This window comes from Engystomops pustulosus, chromosome 4, assembly GCF_040894005.1.
Source record: "Engystomops pustulosus chromosome 4, aEngPut4.maternal, whole genome shotgun sequence".
NCBI classification, from domain to species: domain Eukaryota; kingdom Metazoa; phylum Chordata; class Amphibia; order Anura; family Leptodactylidae; genus Engystomops; species Engystomops pustulosus.
In genome coordinates, this window is record NC_092414.1 from 164,918,043 (window position 1) to 164,934,148 (window position 16,106).

A 16,106-nucleotide genomic window follows, 5' to 3' on the forward strand; every position below is an offset into this window, starting at 1 on the left:
AGTTTTTATTCTTCACCCCCCCCCTCCCCCCCGGTCTCTACTGTTATGAATGGATATGGTAAACTATGGAAGATAAATCCCAGTAACATTAGGCAGTAATAAATATTTATATGGCCAGTGTATATACTAGATACTCATGAGGGAGAGAACGTGCCCATGTCTTAGCCTCATTATAGAAGATTTTGTGCATTTTGATGTCCAGGAAGATCAGCCACAAATCTTCTCCTATTACAGTCCCGCTGTCGAATTTCATTTGCACATTTTACTTTGCACTCCATAAAACAAGTTTCCAAACTCCACAATTTTTATAACTGTAATAAAACGGAAATGGTAGGCAAAATGTTTATTGTCACAAGGCTGTATTTTATTATTATTCACATATATTTTGTTTTGTAAAGATTTGCATGTTTAGAGATCCCTAGACAGGCAATGGATGGAAAAACAACAGGGTGATTTTGGACACTAAACCACCAGAACATAAGGACCTACCGGTGGTTTAGTGTCCAAATCACCCTGACCACTTTAGTGTCAGATTTAGATTTAGTGTCCGGTTTCTATAGGATCTGGAAATTGAGTCCTATTCCAGTACATTATTTATAGAGGACCTGTCACTCATAAAAAGGCATTAGTAGCTGCTTACTAAAGTAAGGAGCTCCTAGTGCTACAACAGATGTAGAGGGTATGAGAAAAAGGTATGAGCACTATCGGGGCGCCAATTGAGTACTCCAAAGAAACAAAAATTGTGTCTAGGATACTAGTTTATTAAAAGCCAAAATACAAAAACCATAAAAGTGATATACATAAAAATATTAATAAGATAACACTAGCAGGCACCTCCGCGATGTACAATAGCGCTAAAAACGGTCCGGCGTATTCATGAGGGGGCGGGACTAGGCCACATGAACCTCGGCACTCACCACTGGACTGGTGAGAGGGGCTTTGAGTGCATTTCTAAATATAAATAGGGTGGTTTGGGGCAGTTAACCACCAGAACATAAGGACCTACGGGTGGTTTAGTGTCCAAAATCGCCCTGACACAATACACAAAGCAGTTTTTATAGGATCTGGAAATTGAGTCCTATTCCAGTACATTATTTAAAGAGGACCTGTCACCCATGAAACGGCACTAGGGGCTGCTTACTAAAGTAAGGACCTCCTAGTTCTACAACAGATGTAGCAGTGTTACACTGCTAGCGCTATCGAAAACTTCAGCAGAGACTGCCGCGCTGTACAATAGAAACGCACTCAAAGCCCCTGTCAAGGAGATATTAATTGTGAATGCATAAGATTGGTTTAACTATTGGGCAATTACAAACTGTTTAAATATTTGGCATCTATTGAAGCGTCCAGGCAGCTTTTATGACATCCTGGAGCTTTAACAGCCTGATAACCTCTGAACTGAAGACTGGTCTGTTCAGACCCCAAATGACATTTGGTCTCCCTACCCCCCCTCTTCTGCATCAGGATTTGGAAACAAAAGACTGTTTAAATATTCCTGGACTCTCCCCCCTCATTAAAACTTTGCCCAATCGTGAATGACCCTCTGGACTAATTAATGAATGGGAGGTTCTGAAACCTGAACCAAACTGAGAAGTTATAAAACAATATGATGGTGTTCACATTTTGGGGGCTGCTTGACAAGCTGAGTGTGTTCCTTATTTCTCCCACCTCCAGGGATCAGGATTTACTTTAAGTTTGTAAGTTTCTGTTATTTTTCTCCCTTTTTATTTTATAACTGTTTTGCTGTGTTGTGTGTCATTTTATTTTGTAATTCTTTTGTTTTTAATAATATCTTTTTATGCACTGATCAACTTATTATAATTAAAGCTTTTCACTTTAATTTTGGTCCCTGTATGCTCTGCGAACTCATAGCCTTGTGAAGTGTGGTTAGCTGTGTGACTGCTGGAGTGCTGAGTGTGCATGTCTAGTGGTGTGACAAAGTGACTGCTTGAGAGCAAGAGTTGATGTAGAGTGGGATACTTATTGGTCCCAGTATAAATGCAATAAGTGGTGGCAGCGGGTCTGGGGGGTGCTGGAGCTATATGAGGTGTGATTTATGCTCAATTTGTGTCCTGAGTGAAAGGTGAGCGCAAATTTGAGTAGGCTAAATTAACCCGTACAGTTGCACCCCACGTCACGTGACGAGGCGGCGGCGTCCTCGCCGTGACAGCCCCTCTCACTCCATAGGCCAGTGGTGAGTGCCGAGCTTCATGTGGCCTAGTCCTGCCCCCTCATGAATACACCGGAGCTTTTTTAGCGCTATTGTACATCGCGGAGCTGTCTGCTAGCGTTATCAAAGGGTTCCGATAACGATAGCAGTGTAACACTGCTCCATCTGTTGCGACTCTGCAGCGACTCGTGCCTTTTTATGAGTGTATCGGTCAGGGCGATTTTGGACACTAAACCACCTGTAGGTCCTTTATGTTCTGGTGGTTAACTGCCCCAAACCACCCAATTTATATATATATATATATATATATATATACACACTCACTGGCCACTTTATTAGGTACACCATGCTAGTAACGGGTTGGTCCCCCTTTTGCCTTCAGATCTGCCTCAATTCTTCGTGGCATAGATTCAACAAGGTGCTGGAAGCATTCCTCAGAGATTTTGGTCCATATTGACATGATGGCATCACGCAGTTGCCGCAGATTTGTCGGCTGCACATCCATGATGCGAATCTCCCATTCCACCACATCCCAAAGATGCTCTATTGGATTGAGATCTGGTGATTGTGGAGGCCATTTGAGTACAGTGAACTCATTGTCATGTTCAAGAAACCAGTCTGAGATGATTCCAGCTTTATGACATGGCGCATTATCCTGCTGAAAGTAGCCATCAGATGTTGGGTACATTGTGGTCATAAAGGGATGGACATGGTCAGCAACAATACTCAGGTAGGCTGTGGCGTTGCAACGATGCTCAATTGGTACCAAGGGGCCCAAAGAGTGCCAAGAAAATTTCCCCCACACCATGACACCACCACCACCAGCCTGAACCGTTGATACAAGGCAGGATGGATCCATGCTTTCATGTTGTTGACGCCAAATTCTGACCCTACCATCCAAATGTCGCAGCAGAAATCGAGACTCATCAGACCAGGCAACGTTTTTCCAATCTTCTACTGTTCAATTTCGATGGGCTTGTGCAAATTGTAGCCTCAGTTTCCTGTTTTCAGCTGAAAGGAGTAGCACCCGGTGTGGTCTTCTACTGCTGTAGCCCATCTGCCTCAAAGTTTGACGTACTGTGCGTTCAGAGATGCTCTGCTGCCTACCTTGGTTGTAACGGGTGGCGATTTGAGTCACTGTTGCCTTTCTATCAGCTCGAACCAGTCTGCCCATTCTCCTCTGACCTCTGGTATCAACAAGGCATTTCCGCCCACAGAACTGCCGCTCACTGGATGTTTTTTCTTTTTCAGACCATTCTCTGTAAACCCTAGAGATGGTTGTGCGTGAAAATCCCAGTAGATCAGCAGTTTCTGAAATACTCAGACCAGCCCTTCTGGCACCAACAACCATGCCACGTTCAAAGGCACTCAAATCACATTTCTTCCCCATACTGATGCTCAGTTTGAACTGCAGGAGATTGTCTTGACCATGTCTACATGCCTAAATTCACTGAGTTGCTGCCATGTGATTGGCTGATTAGAAATAAGTGTTAACGAGCAGTTGGACAGGTGTACCTAATAAAGTGGCCGGTGAGTATACACTCACCGACCACTTTATTAGGTACACCATGCTAGTAACGGGTTGGACCCCCTTTTGCCTTCAGAACTGCCTCAATTCTTCGTGGCATAGATTCAACAAGGTGCTGGAAGCATTCCTCAGAGATTTTGGTCCATATTGACATGATGGCATCACACAGTTGCCGCAGATTTGTCGGCTGCACATCCATGATGCGAATCTCCCGTTCCACCACATCCCAAAGATGCTCTATTGGATTGAGATCTGGTGACTGTGGAGGCCATTTGAGTATAGTGAACTCATTGTCATGTTCAAGAAACCAGTCTGAGATGATTCCAGCTTTATGACATGGCGCATTATCCTGCTGAAAGTAGCCATCAGATGTTGGGTACATTGTGGTCATAAAGGGATGGACATGGTCAGCAGCAATACTCAGGTAGGCTGTGGCGTTGCAACGATGCTCAATTGGTACCAAGGGGCCCAAAGAGTGCCAAGAAAATATTCCCCACACCATGACACCACCACCACCAGCCTGAACCGTTGATACAAGGCAGGATGGATCCATGCTTTCATGTTGTTGACGCCAAATTCTGACCCTACTCTCCGAATGTCGCAGCAGAAATCGAGACTCATCAGACCAGGCAACGTTTTTCCAATCTTCTACTGTCCAATTTCGATGAGCTTGTGCAAATTGTAGCCTCAGTTTCCTGTTCTTAGCTGAAAGGAGTGGCACCCGGTGTGGTCTTCTGCTGCTGTAGCCCATCTGCCTCAAAGTTCGACGTACTGTGCGTTCAGAGATGCTCTTCTGCCTACCTTGGTTGTAACGGGTGGCGATTTGAGTCACTGTTGCCTTTCTATCAGCTCGAACCAGTCTGCCCATTCTCCTCTGACCTCTGGCATCAACAAGGCATTTCCGCCCACAGAACTGCCGCTCACTGGATGTTTTTTCTTTTTCGGACCATTCTCTGTAAACCCTAGAGATGGTTGCGCGTGAAAATTCCAGTAGATCAGCAGTTTCTGAAATACTCAGACCAGCCCTTCTGGCACCAACAACCATGCCACGTTCAAAGGCACTCAAATCACCTTTCTTCCCCATACTGATGCTCAGTTTGAACTGCAGGAGATTGTCTTGACCATGTCTACATGCCTAAATGCACTGAGTTGCCACCATGTGATTGACTGATTAGAAATTAAGTGTTAACAAGCAGTTGGACAGGTGTACCTAATAAAGTGGCCAGTGAGTGTATATAATTAGAATAAATAGCAGCACAGTCTCTTTGAAAAGATGGATATATGGGTGCTATCCTGCACTCTCACCATGCAGAGTCCACGAAGTATAAAAAATGAAAAACGGCAGCACTCCATATAGTGAAAACAAACGTGGTTTTTATTCCACCTCGTGCGACGTTTCGGCTGTTTCCCAGGGAAACAGCCGAAACGTCGCACGAGGTGGAATAAAAACCACGTTTGTTTTCACTATATGGAGTGCTGCCGTTTTTCATTTATATATATATAGGTGACAGGTCCTCTTTAAAGGGACCACAGCAATGCACAGTATTACAGCTTCATTCCATTCATCTGCCACAATATCCTGCATTGCTGCTACTGAAGACTGCTTGAAGGTAGGCAGAACACAGTAAACCGGATAAAGAGGGTGCACATGTTCTGGCGCGATGCCAGGATTAGACCCCAATTATCTATTATTAGTGGCTTATTTGCTACCCTCCCTTCCTAGGCAACACTGAAAACAATGCACACTATACTGTGAGTGTATATACCAACAGCTATTGGGGTTAAATATCCTCTTAGCACTGGTTTGGTAGCCATGGCCACTGACAGATTTACATCTCAACAACTTTATATATGAGCTGAACTTACTGCTTTCTTGGCTCCAACTTTAATTTTGGTCCCATAAAATAATAATATTTTTTTCTCTACAAATTATGAGGATGGTCATGTGTCCGGCATATAATTGTTTGCCTTTCGCCACTTGTGATCCTCATGGCATTTGTGATCAATTAAAAGTCTTGTCGTTGCCAGGGTTACTGAAATCGTGCCCTCTGTAGTGCTGGAGGCTTTGTGGGTATGTGTATTCTTAAGCTGAGTTCACACTAACATCAGGATTTCCCTATAATTTACCTCTGTTACAAAAAGATAACGGATGGTAAATGGCAAAAACTAACTTTGAGAATGCTGTAGCTACACTGATGCAGAAACATTTCTTGTTTACTCCCTGTGCTGAGTGGTTTTGCTGAAAAAAAACATACATGCGCTGCAATGTACCGCTCCCATATGGCGACCATATCTCTGTAATACACAGTTTTTAAAGGACACCTGTCAGGATGATTTGGGACGCTAAATCACCCACAGGACCTTATGGACTGGTGGTTAGTGTTCCAAATAGCCCTTTATCTAGTTCCTCTGTGCCTTCTTTTAAAATAAAAAAAAAAAACCTTTATAGTTGCCTTGTTCCGGTGCTCCCTGGTTTCACTATGCTGGGGTGTACTGTTCTGGCTTCATTGAATTACTGCCCCAACGAACCCATCTCTAGGTAAGTATAAAGGTTTTTTTGATGGCCGGTACAGAGGGACTAGGTAAAAGGCGACTTTGGACACTAAACCACGTCATGTTATCTTTTAAGTTTTCTTTGATGAACACTAGAGGGAGCTATATAATAGCATACTGGAATGCACATGACTAAGGTTTCTTTTATATTTTGGCATATATACTGTACACTTTTTTTGCATTTTTTATATACAGATTAATATGAAGCTTATTACACCATATGGAATAGGTAATTACTAGTTCATGTCATTCCTATTTATACTTGGTGGCACTTACACATTTTAAAGCGGACATGTTGCATAGTAAATAATCTTTGAATTACAAGTTCATCTGCTGTACTTGTGCCAGTCTTTAGCACTTTAAGGGCACCATCCTACAAGGCTGCAGATTTTACCCTCAACCATTCTGTAAGCATCATAAACCAGATAAAATTGCCTGTTTTCTGGTGGGTTTAATGACAAGATTTTGCTGTGGCAAGGTGGCAGAGCTGTGCATTAAATTCATAGTGGAAGGCTTTTTCGGTTGCAGACTCTTTTTTTTTTTTTTTTTTTTTTAGCAATGTGTGAATGGGATTGCCACTGCTATTTTATCATGCACTGCAAATCTAAACATAATGGGGGTCATTTACTAAGGGCCCGATTCGCGTTTTCCCGACGTGTTACCCGAATGTTTCCGATTTGTGCCTGAATTGCCCTGGGATTTTGGCGCACGCGATCGGATTGTGGCGCATCGGCGCCAAGTGACTGATTGGCTGTTCTGGTCCTAGAACATTAAGGATTTGGCAAATGTCTATAAATTGATGCTCATTCTGGAGTTCTGGGCCTTTGGACTTAGTCTTCTCTTTTTGTTAGTCTCCGGTCACTGGAGTTATACCTTAGGTCAGTGATGGCAAACCTTTTAGAGACCGAGTGCCCAAACTACAACAAAGACCCACTAATTTATCTCAAGTGCCAACACAGAAATTTAATTTAAGATTTATACTCCCTTCTCTGTCACAGCTTTCATTGATACCAGCACCCTGAGGCACCAATAAAGCAGAAAATAGTCCCAGGTAGAGCTGTCACTTTAATATAGCTCTGTGCACAGCAAGTCCTGGGCTGTCTGTGACTGCAGGAATACACCTGGAGTCATCTCTGGTGATGGCCTGAGTGCCCACAGAAAGGGCTCTGAGTGCCACCTCACCTTAGGTCCTCCTAAATTCATTCCAGCCAGCCACTGGTCCAGGCTGTGGAACTACTATAGTTCCTGCTATCTAAAGGATTTTTATTCTGCCACAGCCAGCAAACTAGCAGGCCTGTTTGCCCTCAGAGGAAGGTGTTCTGACCAGACTGTTATTTGCTGCTGTTGGAGAGTACTATGAAAAGTTGTCGTAATAAAGTAACCCTGGTCAGCTGCTGCCGTCACGGGCCTCCCTTTTACCATCGGCCGGGAATCTGTCACCTACATTGGGAGTGCCCCAAGAGGCGCAAGCTTTACCCATCTGGCCTGATGTATGTGTATGAGGCCTACACTCGACGGAGCTGTTGCATAAATGAACAGTAAGTGTTCGGGCTCGCCAGAGCCCCTAAAATCACTTGCAGCTCATAAGCATATTTTTACAACACTTTAGGGACTATTAGTGGGTGAGATCCTGCATCAGGATGCAAAGTGACACTAGTTAATAATTTATGAGTCAGAAAGTAGATGTCTAATTTATGAGTTTAGACAATAGATAAGAAAGTTTTTAAAAAATATATAAGTTGGGAATTCTGAAGTAATAGAAGGGAATATTCAGCTATCTATTAGCTTAAGTTACCTGCCAACAAATGATGAAACCCTGCCCCTCTGCTCCGTCGGATATGCCGATGTACAATTGTGCTATAGCCTGCATCTGTTCAAGCCTGCTATAGCTGGTGCGCATGTGTGGGGTAACAATGTCCCATGCCGTCTCACTCCATAGCCTGGAGCAGCCTGCACAACAACTTTCTGTGAGGGGAACATAGTTGCAATTCCTGGTGGTTTTCAAGAAATTGTTATTTCTGGGCTTCTTGAACACCTGAAAATTTGATTTTAAACCCTGATAAATGTCATTAACCCCATTGATTTTATGTCATATAATTCTTAGATGGAGATGCAGGGTGCGTTTCTGCAGTTCCGTTTTTCAGATGCAGTATTTGATGTCCAAACCTGGAGTGAAAAAAAAGTGGAGGGATTGCGACTTTCTTGTCCACAATTTGGGGGCGGGGGGGAATATGAGAGGGGTCCCACAAAATGGGGGGGGGATATAAGAGGGGACCCACAGTGTGTTGTATGTCAGCAATTAGCAGTAATTATCATGGTGATTTGAACAATGATTATATTCCAAGTGACATGACCCAGACATTCTAGGAAGTGAATTTACTCATCAGCATTGGCTGGAAATTTAATTGTAATTTTATCATCTAAAATAAACTTCTTGATGACCAGGCCTGAAAAAGTTTAGCAAAAAACTAAAACTTGCAATACATGAATGCTGTTTGACAGACTGCAGTTAGGATACTCGAGCCTGACAAAGGACGTTGAGGAGGAAGAGGCCATGGCTTATTTTAAGGGACACAAGGGAAGATTTTGTAGGATGAAATAGAAACAAGTGATAAGCAACTGGATTAAGTGTTGTTTTCTTTTTTTCAATTTTTCCATCATGTCCCTCATGATGGCCCCTGCAGGTTGCTCCTTCTTCTAGCTTGTTGTACCCGCGTGGCATGGACGAGGCCTCTTCCACCTAATGACTGTGACAAGTCTTGCACTAGGCCGCGCTAAAGCCAGCCACTAAGGTACCAGGGGAATCCAGCTGCCTCCAAGCCATAAGCCCAGGCCCGGTGGAAGGACGTCGCAGTTCTATCTAGGTTCTTGCGTTTCTGTGTCCACTAACAGTAGATAGCCCCTCTAGGTTACTCAATTGCAGTTCCTGGATGCCCCTTGCACAATGGTCTTGGACTGACTAGGGATCAAGTCTATTCTTCCCTGTCCTTAGAACTACCTTCCCATGGCTTAATGGGATCTGTTCTCTAATAGTTTTCATTGTTTTTTTTTTTCATTAAAAATTCAAATCCAGAAAAAAAAGAGTAAATTTACCACATTTTATTAAAAATAAAGTGCTGTAATAAAAAAATGTTCATAAACTGCAAAATCAACAAAGGGAAGCAAACTGTTCAATAGGACTCACCAACACCACATACTGACAAAACATTTGGCACAGAAAAGCGGCACATATATATTTACAACGGATGGGACGTTTCCATGCATGCAGTGTGATAAGGTGCGCGGTTCTCTTGCTACACAGGTAAGATTACGTCAGAGTCCTAGTGGTCCTCTATGTTCAGTGTCGTACCGGTAAATATCCCTGTCAAGCAGCAGCTGGTTCACAGCATTGTAGATCTGGTTATTAGCATGTAGCCTACATGTAGTCACTGAATGTCAACTAAGTTACAGAAGTCTATTATTTGGGGATGTGCTTTACTCAATCAATACTGTACATTCAAAGACGTATCTGCTGTTCAGGAGTAGTTTTATGCAAATCATCACTGGTCAATCCTCCTTATCTAGATTCCGACAGAGACTGGAAACGTCTATGGATTATTGTGGGGAGCTTGATTCTAGCTGAGGTACATGTGCTTTATAAAGACGTAGCGTAGCTATAGTTCAATGAGAGGTTATCTCCATACTATTCAGTACCATTCTCATTTGTTGGTGTTCCTGTGTACAAAAAGGACTGGATTACCTTATGGAGATACCCTTAAAACCTTATCTGCACAAATCTACTTTGTACAAGTCTATACAATATCTAGTAGCATTACAACTACTTTGGTATATTTTTAAACGGGTTCTCCCAAGGTTGAAAAGCATGTCTATATTCTTCCAAAAACAGCGCCACACTTGGCCATGGGTAGTGTGTGGTATTACAACTAAGCTCCATTCATTTATATACAGCTGAACTGCAATACCTGCACAGACCATGACCAGGTGTGGCATGGTTTTTGGAAGAAAGCAGCCATGTTTTTCAGCCATGGGAGACCCCCTTTAAACACTGCTCAGAGCAGACATTTATGGCACTCTAGGAGTGGGGCATGTGTGCTTGCAATCTACTCTCAGACACCCCACAATCAGTATGTTGTATTAGCCGAGGAAGAGTGTGCCGACAACTTCCATGACATCCTCCAACTTAAAGGTTACACCGATGATACAGAATATCTAAAATGAGCACAGGATGTCGTACTGTACAAGCTTTGTATATGTTAACAAAGCCCTGCATCATGAAGGCACTGGATAAAGTGTGACTGGTAAGACAATGTCATTTCACTATGAAATGAATACTCTATCCTGGTCACGTGGAGTAATGGTTTACTCTACTGTACTGGTACTGGAAATCAGTCAAAACTAACAGAACACATCCCATACACACATGTACTCAAAAACAAATGCAAATAAAAACGCATGAGAAATATACAATATATACACCCCCCCAACACAAAAATGATGTGTCACAATTTCTAACAAATTGATAAATTAAAGAATCTGTGTGTGTACCTTTTACACTTTAGGCAGATTACAGCTGGTTGTTGGTGCCGTAACACCAGTTCCTGGTTTCACATTATTTTAAACAAAAAAAAAAGGTAATGACAAAACAACAAAAACCCACAAATAACATTAATAGATGTTTTCTAAAAGGTTCAGGATACGGATGACCGTCAGCAGTAGGTGCAACAAGTGTTCATGACGATGGTTGCTTGGACGACGTGGCAAATATCTGAGAGTTCCTCCATAGGACAGAAGGGTGTCTTACACTTCTGTTGTGAGGTGTTTAGCAGTAGAATATTGCTACCAGTTGGCAATGTACCCGATTAGACCCTGAACACCCTTTTTCGTGGCTGGTGTCGGATTCTTATTGTGCTTTTCATTAAAACCTTCCAACACTGACACAGTGTTCCTTTGCTGTTCAGAATTAGTGTTCAATGCGCACCGATCTACACAATGTTCACAGGTACAACATTCTTGAAGGTCTTCGAACATGAATGAGGCCTTAGGGACCTCCAACATTTGGTTTTCTTTTTTTCTTCTCAACCGATACTGAAGACCAGTCATAGTGGAGGAATAACACTAGTATCCCAACTTTCTACTAACCATGTGCAAATTATTCAGAGGTGGTCCTTGTACACGGCTTATCAGATGAATGTTGAAATGGAAATGTGCTACCTGGGGACCAAGTGTGCACATGCCTCCAAACACAATTGTCCTTCTGTGTCTAGAAACAATGATGATGATTGTAACAGAAGATGATGTGCTATCTTTCCACAATGTACACTTGGATACTCTCTGCACACAGAAGCTATCCATGGATAGGTAGCCTGGGTTGACAATCAAGTTTTGACCATCATCAAAAAGTTGCATGCACACACATAGAATACTTGTGGATCACAAAGCCTTGTATAACGGTTGCTTGTGGTCCCTTAGTGGTTTGTGGGTACAACAATGTCTTAGTTTTAAGTCTCATACCACAGAATCTCTTATTTCTGATCCTAGTCGTACCCTAGGTCTCGGGCATGTTGGAGATACCTCCACAAGAGTGTCTTTGACGTTCAGAGGTCTTTTCTCAGATTCTGATACAATTTTACTAGCGACTAATGGGTCATGAACTGGAGTACTGATTATATAGTTGTCATTTAAAGTCTGATAACCTTTATGGTCAGCTTGTGGGATAGGAACACTGCTACCATTTAAGGGCACACTTTCGGCATTCTTGCGTGGCTTCTTGTCTGAATTTTCCACTGGCTTCAGAATAGACTTCATTCCACTACGATGCTTATACAAGACGCACAATGCCAGAATCACTAAGACTACTACAAAAAGTACAGTCATTATCAAAAATTCATTCCAGTAAGTTTTCCCTGATTGTTGGGCAGAACTGCTCCCAGATTTTGAGGACAATAATTCGGAACTGTTGTCCTCCTTGTCGGCGGCACTAACATGGTGAAAGATCATTTCGGTTTGAGCCCTTTGAGTGGTTGCTTTTATGACAGTGTCTGACTCCACACAGTACTTGACCATCAACTTTCTGAAATCCTTCTCTACTGACCAGCATTCATATGTTCCCAGTCTTTCTGGGCTGTTAACAAGGATGAGGTCTCCAGTTTCAAATACGAAATATGAGGCATCGATAAGTTTCTTGTTGTGATGCCATTGACGATGGGCCAAGTTGGATAACAAGTTGCATGGCAATGTAGTAGCATTATTGGGTCTTAGCACAATCTTCTTACACTCTGGCTCTTCTGTGAATAAAGCAACAATACCAGGAATTAATAGAGAATTCTACAGACTTTGATAATATCCATTCATCCTACATCTGCCTCCAACATCTAATTGATACATCTTTCTCTCAAAACTATCTACACACATCTAGCCACATACACATCCTAGTCTTTCAGTGACTTACCATTTGATACCAGAACCCTTCCAGAAGCCCCTGAGCTATTCTTCTGCTGGCAAAGGTTCTCAGTATCAGCATTTTCAATGTCTTGGAGCCAGTGCCTGCAGTACAAAAATATGGCAATGAAAAAATGGATCTTTTATATATGTCCTCCCTTCACTGCTAAAGAGATATAGCAAGGAACACTCACTGTATCACATTTGGATCATGGGAATGGTGGTGGACACTGCGACAGCCTCTCTTGGTCCATGCACAATACGGATCACGTGAAAGGATGCATTCCCCACAAGTGGCATACATACTGCAGTTGGAGACGGGAACTTGTACCACCATTGAACGAGAAGAGGCATAAACCAGGTTCTAGAAAACAGAGAGTGAAATGAATTTTCAAGGCTACAAATGCATCATACGAATGAAAGACTATTCATTCTACTTATAGTTACTAAATTGTAAGAGATAATTCAATGATTTAATCAGTACACAAAAATAAAGTATAATGGAAAGATTTGGCATACAAATATAAATCAATTGATACTTATACACAAGACATTGTGGATACTGATATTGAGGGATTAAATGCAACTGGTGCCTGGGGCGTAACTACAGTGGCAGCAGCCATAACAGCTGCTATGGGACCCATATTGTCAGGGGGCCCCGGCATCCGACCTGATACACTAAAGAATGGAGGATGTGCATCATCAATCCATCCCAACACAGCAGCAACCTGAGACACAGATTACACTGCACATGGTACAGCATAATATGTATATAACAGTACACAGTATGAATCGGCAGCTCAGATAAGAAATGTTGGGGAAGAGGGAGGGGACAGCAGAATGACTAGGGATCTCTCATATGTATTTTCTGTATGTGGTCAGCAGCTACTGGATCATATCTGTGTAAGTGTATAAATATATATAACAGTGCATAAATGTGCATAAATGTGTGAGCATAAGTGCATATACAAATATTTTCTGAGGGGGTAGAGGGGCCCCATTCAGAAGTCTGCTATGGGGCCCTGTCTCTCCTAGTTACTCCCCTGACTAGTGCGATATCTGCCTATAGATTGTATCTTACTTTGTTAATATTATGTTAGTGGCCATACACCCTTAATAGCTGCCCAACTGGTATTCCTCGAAACTTCCCCAAACATAGGCGTATAGGAGGAAAATAAGCAGATACCAGACTCCTCGGACACCAACTTATCTCATATGGCAACAAACTTCCTCTAACAGTGGATTTTGGTGGTTGCTCTCCTGTGTGTATGGGGGATCTTTAGGATATTGGCCTTGAGCTAATGAATGTGTATAGTTCAGGGAATATAAATAATATAAATCCATCCTACAGAGTTATTCTTATGTTGCCTATGGCAAAGTCAAGTCCAGACCTACCTTGCTGTGATCAATCAATAATTCCTGGACTGGATCTGCACTTGGGAACAGTTTGATCTCTTCGATAATGTGGACTTTCTTATTCACATGGACAGCCTTGTGCAGTCGGCCATCATCTATGGAACAGATATTAATATCAATATTAACACTGATACCACAGTAATAACTTAGTAATTACCAACTGTATGACCCCCTTACCTGTCCCCAGAAACATGACATCATAGGTTTTCTTCAGCCCCTTCACCCTTTGCACACTGATCTGCTGATAGAGCATCTCCGTCTGTAGTAGTAGAGGTTGGCTCCGCACGGGACTGTCCATCAAGAAATGGTCTTTGATGAAGTTTAGTACTCGGTCAGGCATTTGTAAGGAGGAATTGATCTTCATGTTCCTTGCTTTGTTAGTGATACACTGTAAGGGTAAAAAAAAAATTATAAAAATTTTACCAAACTGTAGAATCATAGATCAAAAGGATTAGGGTTTTGGAGTTTTGCCAGTTAATATACACATCACTCAAGAACTTTGTATAACACATAATTTTCACTTCTCTAGGCAATAGGTAGATAATTGTGGTGCTATATAAATAATGTGAGATAAAAATAAAATTTCAATACAGAGCAAAATACTACATTTCTACAGAGTTTGAGGTTTGTCCACTAGAGGGCAGTATTGCCTCAAAGGATCCAATAGTAGGACAAGAACTTTCAGTACAAAGAATTTTAGGGATGAAAAAGGAAAAGTCTCTGAACGCCCATAATTGCTTGCTTTTTCACTACACAAATGAGTCTCCATACACAGATTTCTGGAACTTACTGAAAAGTTATCCAATGCCTTTAGATATAATATTAACCAGTTAAACGCTCAAATCTGACTTAATAAATTGCAGGAATAATAAGACTTCAGAGCTACACTAATACCTAGAGGATCAAAGATTATGTTTTTCTGTTTTTCGAAAACCTGTCTCAGTCTTTTAACACATGTGAAGAGACATGCAATACTTACAGCTCCCGGACGTGGCTCTGGTACAGAATCTGTGTATGTGCTCCACTGCTGGGACTCCCGGTTTACTTCCTTGTAGAGGCCATTGAACGCCCTTTGTACATCAGCCATTGAGAAGGCACATACAGCTGAGCTTCCAACACCTCCCTTGTTCCTGGAGAGAAAAATACATTTCTAAATTTAAGGTTTCCAAAGGGGTGGACATATAGCCTGTGCAGGTGCACAGGGGCTCATAGAAAGGTGCCCCCCTACAAACTATATTATGAATGTGTATGCTATGCAAGTCAGTTACACATGTGTCTTATATGTGAACAAGAGTCGTCTAATGCGTATGTGATGCACTTGTATCTATGTGTGAACAGTATGCTGTGTACATCTTATGTTGGCATAGCATGTGTTATTGGGGTCCATACACTCTTTCTATATTCTAAGTGTCAACCCTCAGGTTCCCATATAGGGCCAGCGCATCTCTAGTGATAAATCAAAGTTACATGAGATATAATATACAGTCCAAGTGTCTTAATTCAGACCATCTAACCATTCTAACAATCCTGTGAAAGCCGTGGTCACATAAAACAAGCTCGGGGAAGTAGGACAAAGTGGTCAGTACAAAACAAAGACAACACTGAGATGTAGTTCACAAAACAAGGCTGTAATGATGTTAAAAAACAGTGTTCACAGCAAAGTCACAGCATGGGACTTGTAAAAGGAAAGCCAAAATCTTGGGTGTTCCTCACATCCACACATAGAATGAATACTAATAACTTTCTGCTTACCACTGCGAAGTAAAGACCCCATAGAAAATGGTATTCTTCCAATGTTCCCCTCCTGGGGTGAGTACAAACATGTCCTTCAAGACATTAAAGGGAAAGCCGTCTTCTGGGCGAGTGCAGAGAAGCTGGGCCTTCTGGAATGTGGTCCACTTCTTCTGTAGGACACGCTCGCCACCAAGGTCACCCTAATAGGCAGAAAATGTGATGATGTCATAGGAATTATAAAAGAATCATAACCCAGAAAGTAGTACG

The 16,106-nt window shown here is 42.2% G+C and overlaps 1 protein-coding gene across 1 annotated transcript in view; it reads right to left on the reverse strand.

The window, feature by feature from the left end:
* Nucleotides 1-9,334: 9,334 nt before the first annotated feature.
* Nucleotides 9,335-16,106, reverse strand: part of SEMA4B (semaphorin 4B) — a 185,562-nt gene continuing 178,790 nt past the window's right edge. Inside the window, exons 10-16 of the mRNA XM_072148446.1 lie at nt 15,858-16,039; nt 15,085-15,235; nt 14,283-14,493; nt 14,085-14,200; nt 12,884-13,053; nt 12,700-12,794; nt 9,335-12,535 (exon numbers count right to left, since the gene is read on the reverse strand). Coding sequence (XP_072004547.1) covers nt 11,757-12,535; nt 12,700-12,794; nt 12,884-13,053; nt 14,085-14,200; nt 14,283-14,493; nt 15,085-15,235; nt 15,858-16,039 — 1,704 coding nt within the window. The 3' untranslated portion in view covers nt 9,335-11,756. The remainder of the gene's footprint in view (nt 12,536-12,699; nt 12,795-12,883; nt 13,054-14,084; nt 14,201-14,282; nt 14,494-15,084; nt 15,236-15,857; nt 16,040-16,106) is intronic.